Here is a 12925-nt window from a genome sequence, read left to right as displayed (position 1 = left end):
AGCAGAATTAGAAATCATAATTAGAGTCTAATACTGACAGATACAATGTAAAATTTTGAAAGTCAAAATTAGTAAGTTAATTTAGAAAGTTATTTTACCTTTATTGCAGAGCTGCAGTGGCTCAGTGGTTAGCATGACAGACTTGTGACCAAAAGGGTATGGAGTTTGAATCCTGCCTTGACAAGAGCAGGTAAATCCACTTTTTGTATATTTCAGTGCAATTTACTTAATTGCTTTGGTACAGTATTACCTTACATATGCTGATGCACCATTAAACACCAATCAATCGATAACCAATGAGAAAGAATTGACATTTTGAAATCATATCAGTTTAAGTGGAAATTGATTTTGTAGGCTTCTCATTGAAATGCATATCATTAGTTTAAAATATTTAAAAGGACTGAATCATTTTCATCCAGTATTTAGCAATAATATGCTTTAATTGAATTTGATATGTAGAGACAGAAACTATAAAGAGGCCTGGAGAAAACTATAAATGAAACAGACTGATCCAGAACTGCTCTTTTTAGCAGCGTAATGTTGTATAACATAATTTCAAACTGCTCCGATGGCCTAGTGGTTAGAGCATCCACCTTGGATGTGGGAGGTTGTGGGTTCGATCCTTGGCCAAGTCATACCAAAGACTTACAAAAATGGTACTAACAGCTGCCTCACTTGGTGCTCAGCATTAAGAGGTTAGTATTAGGACTGGTCAGCCTGGTGTTAGGATAATGTGACTGGGTGAGACATCATGCTACATGTCTGTGGCATGTTGTCCCAGTGCTAGACATCACTATAAACTGTTACACTGCAGACATCATAGTGATATGACTGAAATACTGTTAAAGCTGCATTAAAAATCCAAATCACACACACACACACAGAAATTTAAAAACTGTAAAATTGTTGGGAATAAACCAATTTTGTGTGTTAAGAAATATGCCACTCAGTTGCTGTAGCCTTATTATGCAAACATTATAGAATGCACTCATGTAAATAAAAAATTTAGCATCCCATGTACGCGGCTTTGTGCAATACTTTTATTACATTGACTGTTGGCAACTGACACAGACTAAGATAATTTAATGAGTTTAAAATTAAAGCTCAGTGACTACAATGTTTTTCTTTACACTCTTTTGTACACCAGAGACCCCCAGATATTTCATTTGACCCCAAGTTCTGACACCACAGTTGCTTTAAGTTGTCAAAATTGGGTCTATAGTTTTCTGTGTAATAGATTTTTAGTTTCTTTGAGGAAATCAGGCCTGTAGGTTTCGCAGTGGTTGAAATATTTTAGGCCACTTCCTCACCAGTTCAGCTGGTCCAATCCTTTTAGAGACAGAAATAAATGGTTAGATTCCTGATGATGACAGTTATAGACTCGGTATTCCTTTCAAATACATGGGGGTGAGGTGTGGCTTGTTTGACCGTAAGTATCTCATCGGTAGAGGATATGCTTTAACTATTCTGAGTGATGAATCTGGTAACAATCGAGGACAGATGTCAAAGAGAGGGTGAGAAGCATGGTTTCTTGAGGTATATAAGTCCACTTACAAACCAGCCTAGCTGGTTTGGCCATTTTGGTCTAGTGATATATGCACCTGAATTTGAGGCAGACTAACTGGGTTCAGATCGCATTGGTGACAGTTATAGACTTTGTATCCATCACTGCTAAAGTTATAAAACCTTTGCAATAACTCTTTAATATATAGAATTATAACCATAACAATTACAGGATTACATCAAACTATGTCCTTTTTTATGTTAATATGTAACAAAATCAATGAACACTAAGTGATTTTCAAATATATATACATGGTTTTTTTCTTCAAAAAATGATGAATGTTGGTTTATCTTCATACTCTTTCATCCATAACATTTTTTTATAACACAAAAACACATTTAAAGTTTATGATGCTGTGGTAAAACTTTGTATGCAACTTCTCCAGCTGCAAACAAGATAGTCCTTGATTTGATATTGCATAATACACTGGCAGATTAGGGTCTGTGTTGTCTGCTATACTGAAATACTCTTGACAAACTGCATAGACTCAGATCTGCTGGTGCAAAATGCTATAGCAGATCTGGGTCTGTGCAATTTGCAATTGAACTCCGCTTATAAGTGAGAATATATGTATACAAAAATTTGTCATGGGCTAGATTTTCTCCTTTAACTATTATTCTTTCTCCATGGTTGTCCATATATCTGTCTATCCATTTATATGCCCAGTAAACTTTTCACAGGAATTTCTCTTTTTATCTTTAATTTCCAAGAATATTTTTGGATGGAGTATGCCAATTGATGTTTGTCACCTGATCTCTATATGTGATACAAACTGGACTATGTTATGGTTTTATGAAAAATCATTAGCTAGTTTTCCTGGTAAATTACTTAATGAACATACCTATAATCAATTTGAAATGAAACATTTAAAAAAATTGCTACTCTGTTATTAACCTTATTAAAATTGCTTTTAATCAGCTTATCATTTAATTAGTTCCTCAAGTTACTTTGAGCTTGAGTCAGATTTTACATTGTAATTTTTTATTTTTTAAAATTTAAATTTCATCATAATTTTGTATATTTTATAGCAGCTGTGCAGGTGGTAACAATGAAAAGAATCTTTCTTTAGCATTTCAGGTCTATCAGAATGGGGTCGTATTTGCTAATGTTGTATGTAACTCTGCAACAAGAGGAGGCAGTTAGACAGCTCTTTGTTGATAGGGGATGGCAGTTTGTGAAAGAAGGTACTGTACTGTGTACACATGCTTGTAAGTTGGATCCAACTGCACAGACCTAGGTCTGCTGTCACACAGACCTAGGTCTGCTGTCACATAATGTGGTGAAGATATGGATTTATGGAGTTTGTTCGGACTCATCCATACAATAGTCACCATAGACCCTCCAGGCTTATTATGACAGCAGATCAGGGTCTGTGTTACTTGCAGTTGGATCTATAAATGCTAGTAAAATTTGGAAACATCCTGTAAACCATTGATTTTTTTCGATTTACACTTCTGTTGTTGAGCTTCAGTCTCTTCAAGGGACCTTGTTCAACATAAAATTCAGACTGTCCTTTCAAATTGAATTTCTCTTTATCAGGAACAAAATAAATATTTGTAATATCATATGCAGAATCATGTTTTTTCTTTTCTTTTAAAAATTATATTAATTAACATAATGGACACAAAAAAAATATTATTTTTTGGTGTCCCAAGACTGATATGCATGTAAAAATATGGCATTTTATGTGTCCCAACACTTGTAGACACAAAATATGTCAAGACAAAATTTGCAAGATCGACATGCCACACAGCAGTCAGTAAACTGTTATAAACTATTATGATAATATATTCATTGTTTTTGTTATTATTTTGAATGAAAATAATTTCCAATTTCTGAGACATAAAATCAAGATAGATAAAGACTTAGTAATTCACAGATCCGTTAGAGTTTACATGGGAGACCAAGGTGTACTACAATGTACAATCTTACACAGTTCAAATCATGCTTAATGTCACTTATATCCTTGTTTATTTCATAAAATATTATATGTAGTTCATTGTTTAATTGCATTCTTCAAGATTACATTTCAGCAGACATACACAGCTGTTTCCTTTGCTTTGATCCATGAATTACTATTTTTCAGCAGTATATGCAATCTAACAAAGTGATTTAATCTTTATGAAAAGTACACATACGTAATTGTATAAGGCATATAATCAGCATATATTCACATAATTGTCACATGTTTATGATAGAAGGATCCTAATAAGGGTATAATTCTGACTAAGATCATTGTTGATATTGTTTAGTTTTGTGTCTTGGCTTTACACAATTGTAATTCTCCACACACTGGCAAGCAGGTTGTTTCAGAATCTCCTTCATTTATAATTGGTGGGTTTGTCTTTTCTTTTCCACTGGCACTCAAGGCCATTTAATCATTTATACCTTAAAACTTACTTGGGTAAAGATGAAATTTTGTCTAGCGGCCATGCCACTACTTTGATATGTAATTTTCTTTTACTGACCATAGTATAAAAGTTACTTATATAAGGCAGCTTACATCAGAACAAACTGCAACTGAGTTTTTATGGAATTACAGTTATTTTGGAAGCATTATTTCTGAAACTTCTTTATTGTATTTTGGAGATTTTATTTAAGTTTAGTGCATTGGTGCCTATGATTCTAATCCAGTGGAGGTGCTTCATTCAGCACAAGTTAAAATCTTCAGTGTACATGTGCTGATGCCATTATGTAAATATACTTAATAAATGTGAGTATTGAACCAAACACTATTGTTGTTCATTGTTGTCATACTGGGATCACATTTATTGTGGCATTTAAAACAGTTTAAAGGGAAATCTGAGCTATGAGTATTTTATATGCTCTTTTGATAGAATTTGTTTAATTTATCATATCCGTAAAATTTGTGCACAATTGGTGTAATAGTTTAGGAGAAATCACACTTTCTCAGTTTATTAGGTGCACCATTTTCTTATAATGGGTGCTGCAGTTGTTATGTGTAATCATCTTGTTCAATTTATGCTGTGTTAATATTGTCAGGTCTGTTGAATTCTTCCACGTATCATGTGCATGTGTGTGTGTGCTTTCATGTGTGTGTATGCATAGCTGCTAACCCTCACAAAATTTGGTGTGAATTTCACGACTTTTTCAGCGATTCATGGATTCACGCCATAAGCCAAAAATTCATGTATTTTCCAATCCTCAATTATTTTAGATCTTTAATAAAATAACCGATTTCCCGTTAAGCGCTAGTTGTGATATTCGCAGTTGCCAAAACGGTCCAGTACTGCTGGTCACGATATTAGTAGATCTACAGCCGATTAGTTCAGTTGGCCCGGTAGCAAGCATTTTAGCCTATTTTATTCTATATGTATAAGAGTAGTTTTACAAATGCTTTTGAAAGAAACTGGGGCCTAACCAGAAATTTGCTCCGCGCATGCATCAAAACACTGATTTGAGTTACCGTTCAGCATTGCATGTAAGATCTTGAAAATGTCTTCACCACCAAGGAAAAAGAAATGTATTACTCAAAAAGTGAAGTTTAATTTGGAATATATCAAAATTTGGCCGTACATTCTGCCATTAAACATTAATATTCATTCATGCTTTTTGCACTCAGTGTGCCATTGCAGAGACGATGTGAGGAAGAATGTCGGTTGCAAAAAACACGTAGAAGTTGGGAAAATGAAGAATTCGCAGATTTCAGCTCTGGAATATTTTAAACCATTGGCGGAAGACATGCAGGCTACCAACGCTGAAGCATTATTTGTGAGTTTTCTTGTCGAACACAATCTACTTTTATCAGCTGGAGACCATGCTAAACATTTGTTCTGACAAATGTTTCCGGACTCGAAAATTGCTTCCAAATTTTTCTGTGGAAGAACCAATTCCTCACAGCAACAGTGACAGCGAAAGAGTATTTTCTTTAGTGACGAAAAATAAGACAGACTTTAGGGCCTCCTTAGCTGCAGAAAATTTGTCAGCAATTTTAGTCCCAAAGATCAACCAGCAGGCAAGAAGTCAGAACTGTTTAGAAAACAAATTTACGATCAAGCAGTTGAGGAAGTTCAAGTCTGCCACAGTATCATGTCTTGATAAATAAATATTTCTGCATATATGTAGTGTTTTATTTTTATTTTGCGAACTTGATATAGTGTAGTATTGATGGTCGGAGTGGGTGGAGTGGTCAGAGTGGATGGAGTTATTGTCATGGTATTTTTCACAAATTCATGTCCAAATTCATGACTTTTTATCCCTATTTTCACTAATTGTGAGCCTGGAAGGTTGGCAGCTATGTGTATGTGTGTAGTAGTAGTAGTAGTTTTGCAAGGTTGAATAAGTAATCTCGATGCAATTTCAGTTACAAATTATTTGATTTTGTGAGTTGATAAAATAAACATGAGTAGCTTATACCAAATTTCATATTGCCTATAATCATTTACATTCTGTGAAGGAATTATGACACAAGGTAACATAGATTCCACATTGGATCCTTGAACAATCTGTGGACTACTTTATGAAATGTTTTTCAGTACTCTATGACACAACTTTCAGCCATCAATCACACACCATAATGAAGGGAATTAAAAGTTGTTTTAACAAAACTTACGATACGTAAGGTTTTAAAAAAACAACAGGATAACCAGTAAAGAAAACATGGGAAACTCTTCTTTAAAAATCAAACCCTATGCAAAATGCAAAAATAGTAGAGCAGAACCTTATAATGAAAGCCCTTTAAATTAAGAGCTTGACAATGCTGGCCTCCATCCCATGCTTTGGACAATGTCAGTTATGGAACAGTTGCCATAGAATGCCATCGCTGGCCTCCATCCCATGCTTTGGACAATGTCAGTTGTGGAACAGTTGCCATAGAATGCCATCGCTGGCCTCCATCCCATGCTTTGGACAATGTCAGTTATGGAACAGTTGCCATAGAATGCCATCGCTGGCCTCCATCCCATGCTTTGGACAATGTCAGTTATGGAACAGTTGCCATAGAATGCCATCGCTGGCCTCCATCCCATGCTTTGGACAATGTCAGTTAGGGAACAGTTGCCATAGAATGCCATCACTGGCCTCCATCCCATGCTTTGGATGATGTCAGTTATGGTACAGTTGCCATAGAATACCATCACTGGCCTCCATCTCATGCTTTGGATGATGTCAATTATGGAATAGCTGCACTAGAATTCTATGCTGGTGGTGACTGCCCTAACGTCATGAGCTGACAGGTGTAATAAATTCAAAACAGGTTCTGTGTCACTTCTTACAGGTTACTTGTGACTTTCAAGAATTTAAAAATCTCAAAGATCTTTTTCATTCCTTTCCTTTTTTCAGATGTCTGTCATCCTTGTGCATATTCAGAATACCATATTTACTCATGTGCAAGTTGGGTCCAACTACAACCTGCAAACGTAGATCTGCAATTGCATTATGCACCAGCAGATCTGGATCTGTGCAGTGCAGTTATGAGTAATCAGTACAACAAATAACAGTGATCTGGCCTTGCATTATGTGACAGCAGATCAATGTCAATATTATTTGTAGTTAAGTTTGACTTACAAGCCATTATGAATAGTAGATTATTTGCAGTTTTACTACAGACTATTATATAGCTGTTTCTTATGTTGCAGGTGCTGTAAAAAACATAAAAATGGTATCTATAGATAAGAGTAACAAGAACAAAGTGGTTCCTCCATGTCATCAGATAGCGGCCTATGAGCTGGAAAAACTACCATTCCTTAGACACAAGAAAGAAAGCAGAACCATCACAAATGATACCCAGAAGTTATGTAGCCCAAGGGAAATGACAGTGGTACTAAACCTTTGTCAAAATAATGACAATAAGAACGGTCATGAAGAGAAGGAAGCAACTAGCTTAGATTCTTGTACAGTGACTGAGGAGGAGAATAATCTACCTACTGCCAGGACTCAGATTCAGTTTAATAATTATTCTGCAATTGACTTAATTTATAGCACCGGTCTTGAATTAAGGGAAAAACTGCCCAAAGATGAAGTTTGCATGATGCAGGATTTTGGACCATCATTTGTCACTGATTATTTCAAGAAGAAATCATCCACAAATGAAAATGAAACTACAGACAAAGAATATATTGCAAGGGATAGTGGTTATATTTCAACTTGCATGGAAAAAATGGATAAAAGTTGTCAGAGATCAAGTGTAAATTGTGAAACCAAGAGTATGTTAGGTATGGATGAGCACATACAAGTAGTCTTAGATAATAACATTGCAAAGATATTTGAGTCAAATGAATTATCCCAAAATTCAATAAAGAGCAGAATGTCAAAGTTGAGAAAGCTTGACAGTCTTTCAAATGCCAGAAATTTATACAAAAGTAGACATCTAAATAGCTCTTTAATCATAAATCATAATACTGATAATTCTTCTCAAACTCATAGAGAATTAAATAGTTTAACAACAAAAGAAAGACAAATGAAATCGGGATGCAAACAAGATAATGCAAAGCAAAGTTTAGATGAAAAGAATGATGAAAAACGTGATGCTTGTAAAGAAGCGAAAAGAAAATCTTTTATATGCAGTGAATGTAATGTTGAATTTAAAAGGCAAAAGATATATGACAATCACAAGCTGAATGGTAAATGTCGTTTTGAGTGCACTTTTTGTGAAAGAATGTTTACAGCCAGTACTTTTTCAGATTATAAAAGGCATATTTATTATCATACAAAGGAAAAACCCCATAAGTGTGACGTTTGTGTAAAGTCATTTATGTATCCAAAGGAACTTCGAACACATATGCTCAAGCACCAAGGTGAAAGACCTTTTATATGTGATAAATGTGGGAGGGGATTTTTCTCCTATTTCATTATGTTGAATCACTTAAAAGTCATGCATTCAGATAGTCCAAAACTTTACCAATGTGAGTTCTGTGGTTACAGCTCAAGGCACCAAGGATGTCTTGTAACTCATAAGACACTTGTTCACCCTGAGGGAAGTCTCATTGATTGTCCTATATGTGGAAAGAAATTTAAATCAAAACTTCATTTTAAATATCATTTGCCTACGCATGGGGAGAAAAGCTTTAAATGTGAAATATGTGGCAAGGGTTTCAAAAGACGTCAAGGATTGACGAATCATCAACGACGGCACAAAAAGGATTATCGCTATTTCTGCACTAATTGCAGTAAAGGTTTTTATGAAAAGACAACTCTGCGAGCACACATTAGAACACATAGTGGGGAAAAACCATATGAATGTGAAGTTTGTGGATATAGATGTGCAATTAAATCCAATCTGAGTAAACACATGGTTGTACATAGTAAAAAGATTTGTGGAAGACAGGAAGTTCCACAGCATGTATAATGAGTTACAAAGATGACTCAGTATTTCTTGTACACATTTTATTCTGTATTTATTATTTTTTCAGTTAGTTTTTATTAGCAGTATGAAAATTGTTCCTTTTCAATTTTATATCATTTCCAATGTTTTCCTTGTACTGGCTAATACATAAATTAATAAATGGTTTCAGCTTTAAACCAAGATATGTGATAATTTACCTAAATGTTTGGTAGAGCCCACACAAGTGGCAAGTGAAATAGAGTGTCACATTACTAGCATCATTGACAACAGTTTGTTAAGGTTTTGGTTAAAATTTTTAAGCTTTGTTTTGGCCTTAGACTTAATTGAAATGCAGGCTATAGCCTTGTTATCTAAACTTGTTATGATCTGTTCTGTATAGCTTAAACATTGCATGTAAAATGCAAAGCATATGCATATAGCTTTAAATAATGGGAAAAAATCCACTAAAATTACATTTTGTTTACTTTTGGTCCATTATTCATTTCAGAAAGGGTTTCCAGACTTTCACATTAAAATTGTTAAAGTTGTATAAATATTTTCAGGTAAAGGTTTAAGCAAACATTGGTTTGGAAATGAAGAATAAAACTGCTAAAATTGAAACTCAGAGAAAGATTATTGTTTTCATATTTATCTAGTTTAAACTGATTATTCTTGACCATCAGAACTGCTGAACATGACATGTATTACACATAAAGTAAAGCATACAACATATAAGTTGAAAATATTGTTAAATGATTACATTTAAATATACAAAATCAGTGAAACTAGCATTTTAGCTAAGTTTCTGTTTAAAAAATGTGCCATTTTTATTGGGTCATTAATTTCAAATTGTAAGGACTACAAATGATATCAACTTTCACATACATTATATGGATCTGTTTTGATAATATCTATCTTTTCACCCTACAGTCATCATTTAATTTGGTTCATTAAAGAAATTTTGAATAATTTGATTGATCAGTTAAGACAAAGATTTTATTGAGTACATTACAGACAGCATTCTTTATAGTTTACGCAGGAATCATTTTTGTTCATTAAAATAATCCCAAATAATCTGATTGATCCAAGACAAACATTTGATAGAACCCTGACAGAATACTACATAGTTTTGAATGAGGTTTTTGAAGACAAGTTATTTCCCTTGATAAGCTCTCCACCAGAATGACTCAATTAACATCAGTTATAGTAATCTATTAAAACAATGTAAAAGTTTGTTTATTTCTCTACATTGTAACTTAATAAATAGATAAATGATATTACTTATTTTATCAGTGAAAATTTTATATATTCTTATATACAGCCAATACATAAAAATAAAAATATTAGTTATGTAACGTTATGTATATTTAATTTGCATTATTTGTTATTTGTTTTGATCAATTTTTTTTATAATACACTATTGTAATGTAACTTTCTATGTTGGACTTAACCTTGTCCAAAATCATGTTTTTTTATACTTCACTGAAATTATTGATTTTTTTAAATTCTGTGAACTAATACATAGCTAAAATATTCTCTATGTGTATGGATTTAATATTGTTATCTTTAGTAATAGAAGTAAAAATGTTTATGTGGGTCTGGGTCTAGGTTATTGAGATTTCCTTGGCATACTTGACATATTCCAGGTTATATAATTTTAATAACAGACTTTCTAATTATAGCTAACACTTTATTTTGTAAACATCAAGACGTTTCTGCAAAGTTATTTTCCATTAGGTATTAATTTTTTTTTATAGAAAATGTTAATTGTGACCTGGGGTCAAGTGGAGTACAATATAATCTTGTTACTGGAGGAACTATTCAGTCATGCTTTAAGATCTAGCAAAATCAGTTTGTATTATTGTTGTGTCCAGAGGCTCATTTGGGCTGAAATTTATTTCTTCAAATTATTCAAGTGATTTTTTTTCTTCTTGAAATACAGAGTGCTCAAAATAAGTAAGATTCTTGGAAAGAGATATTCACTGGGATTTATGGTGAATTCACACCTGGAATTATATTACTGTTTCAACAAAAGATTGTTGGCACAACAACAATTTATGAGCCATCACAGGCATATCAACACTTTCAACATTGTATTTATTTTTGATTTTCACTAAAGTTTATTCAGAACTTTTATTATTAGGACTTGTGTCTGTAATTTTAGGATTATTTTGGGATTTAATTCACAATACCACAAGTTCTCTTTTTTTTCACTTTGTATTCTAGGGAAATAAATTATTTGTTGAATTTTACAATGCTTGTTGCTTTTCACTCTTTTCTGTTAATTATTTGAAGACCATAGACTTGTAGCAATAACTTGAGTAAATAAGAATAGTTTGCATGAATTAATGTTTTTTTAATTAGGAGATAATAATTGAACCAATTTGCTTGTTTGTCAACTGCAGTTAGAATCTTTTTTCATCATTAATTTTGAATATTGTAAAATATACTTTATCATATATGCAAGCAGCATTAGATGTAAAATCATGCAATTTATCACATTTACATAGTATCTGTAGGTTTTATTTGATAAAGAAAAAAGGTAATATATGTTTGACTGTCCTGCTCCATTTAATATATTATCATATGTTCTTCTCCAGTCCAGCAATAAACAATAGTGCTTATTTTGGTATATTGATGTTCCTCATTAAATAAATATTTAATTGGTTCTGTAAAGTGCTGATTTGTTTTATATCCCTCAGATTAAAATGTATTTGACTGCTTTATTACCTTGTTTTCTTTTTACTTAATTGAAATACTTTTTCAGGATCATTTCCTTTGTACTTTTTCCTACAGTTTTAAAACTCCTTTTAAACTCATTATTGGTGAAGCAAGTGTGATATCTGTTAATTTCATATTTTGTGCCACATCAATCATTATCTTTTGTGATTTAATCAGACAAGAAATCAACTCCAATTCTGTACTATTCATTTACACAATGAACCATTACCTATATCAGATGTTATTTTCTTCTACTGTAGAGATTTTATACAGTTCATAATATTTGTTAGCACCTTCTTAAGTTCTTTCCCTTCATTTTTATTGTAAATATAAAATCTTACAGAACAACACTACTAGCTGTATATGTGTAATAGAATAATTCATTGTATTTGGTATTTAACACCTGGGTAGGGGGTTGAGGTTTTGAAAAATGAAAATCTATGGCTTGATTTAGGAAGAACTGTCATAACTACTGAAATGTTGCGAATCATTGAAAATAAAAATTACCTATTTTATTGGATCAATCTGGTTTACTGACAATGCCTAAAGACAATTTGTGGAGGATACATATGTATGTTTGTATACTGTTTGTAATGGTGGGAAAAGAGCACTTTTGACATCTTGCTACAAGACCTGAAAGTGCAGTTGCTTGCACATATACTATTGTAGGAACAAATTAAATGAGATAAAATGAAAATAAACTCAGAATTGAAACAATGTGTAACAATCTGCATACAATTTTGTTATGTATATCAATATTGTGTGTTTTATTTTTGTCCCTGATTATAGATTGTTATGATCATTTGCAAATAACATGTTTCATAGCTATTTTTTTTCTTTGCCTGTAGATTCTGTTTTTAAGATAATGAACTATAAACAGGTTGTTACATGGGTTTATACCAAGCCTTGATCGTGACCTTAGAAGGTTCTAAAAATGAAAACAAAAAGTTAGAAACTACTGAGATGGAGTTTATAAGGGGAAATGAGTCTTACATAAGGAAAGTCAAGGATTTGCTGGAAAAGTAAAGATTAGCACTTTTTTTTCATTTTGAGATAAAAAAAGACATCCAAAGTGGATAGTGAAAAGAAGCCAACAACAAGAATGTAGAGGTATTTCAGTCATTTTACATACATAGTATTATATCAGGGGTCATGAAAACCTGCAGCTTTTTAAAGATAAAGAGTATTGGAATTTAACATGTGGAAAAACAGCACAGTAGAAAATGTAGGATTTAAAATTAAAACATCATGTTAATTTAATATGGTCACAACACAATGGGAAACTAGAAATGATAACCCACCCCTACCCCAGCACAGTTAAAAACAAAACTACTATAAATAGGTTGTTGACAAGTTTT

The 12925-nt window shown here is 32.8% G+C and overlaps 1 protein-coding gene across 2 annotated transcripts; it reads left to right on the top strand.

Moving 5' to 3' along the window:
* Positions 1–104: 104 nt before the first annotated feature.
* Positions 105–11572, top strand: LOC149795562 (uncharacterized). 2 transcript variants are annotated; one of them, XM_089965390.1, is made up of 4 exons: positions 105–190; positions 2634–2748; positions 5148–5296; positions 7162–7294. In XM_089965390.1, exons 2-4 carry the CDS (start codon positions 2652–2654, stop codon positions 7168–7170), a joined length of 255 nt encoding a protein of 84 aa, XP_089821516.1. In that variant the 5' UTR covers positions 105–190; positions 2634–2651; the 3' UTR covers positions 7171–7294. The 2 variants fall into 2 exon arrangements, with proteins under 2 accessions (XP_089821516.1, XP_089821515.1); XM_089965389.1 differs by lacking the exon at positions 5148–5296 and having other exon boundaries at positions 7162–11572.
* The last annotated feature ends 1353 nt before the right edge of the window (positions 11573–12925 follow it).

Source organism: Sinohyriopsis cumingii, chromosome 7, assembly GCF_028554795.1.
Source record: "Sinohyriopsis cumingii isolate HCF-2022 chromosome 7, ASM2855479v2, whole genome shotgun sequence".
Classification (NCBI taxonomy): Eukaryota; Metazoa; Mollusca; class Bivalvia; order Unionida; family Unionidae; genus Sinohyriopsis; species Sinohyriopsis cumingii.
The sequence above is the reverse complement of the archived record's forward strand: the minus strand, read 5'-3'. Positions and strand labels throughout refer to the sequence as shown.

Coding starts and splice junctions, on each gene's coding strand:
- LOC149795562 (XM_089965389.1), top strand. CDS start 2,652: ATGGGGTCGTATTTGCTAATGTTGTATGTAACTCTGCAACAAGAGGAG. Junction 2,749..7,161: donor ATGGCAGTTTGTGAAAGAAG/GTACTGTACTGT, acceptor CTTATGTTGCAG/GTGCTGTAAAAAACATAAAA.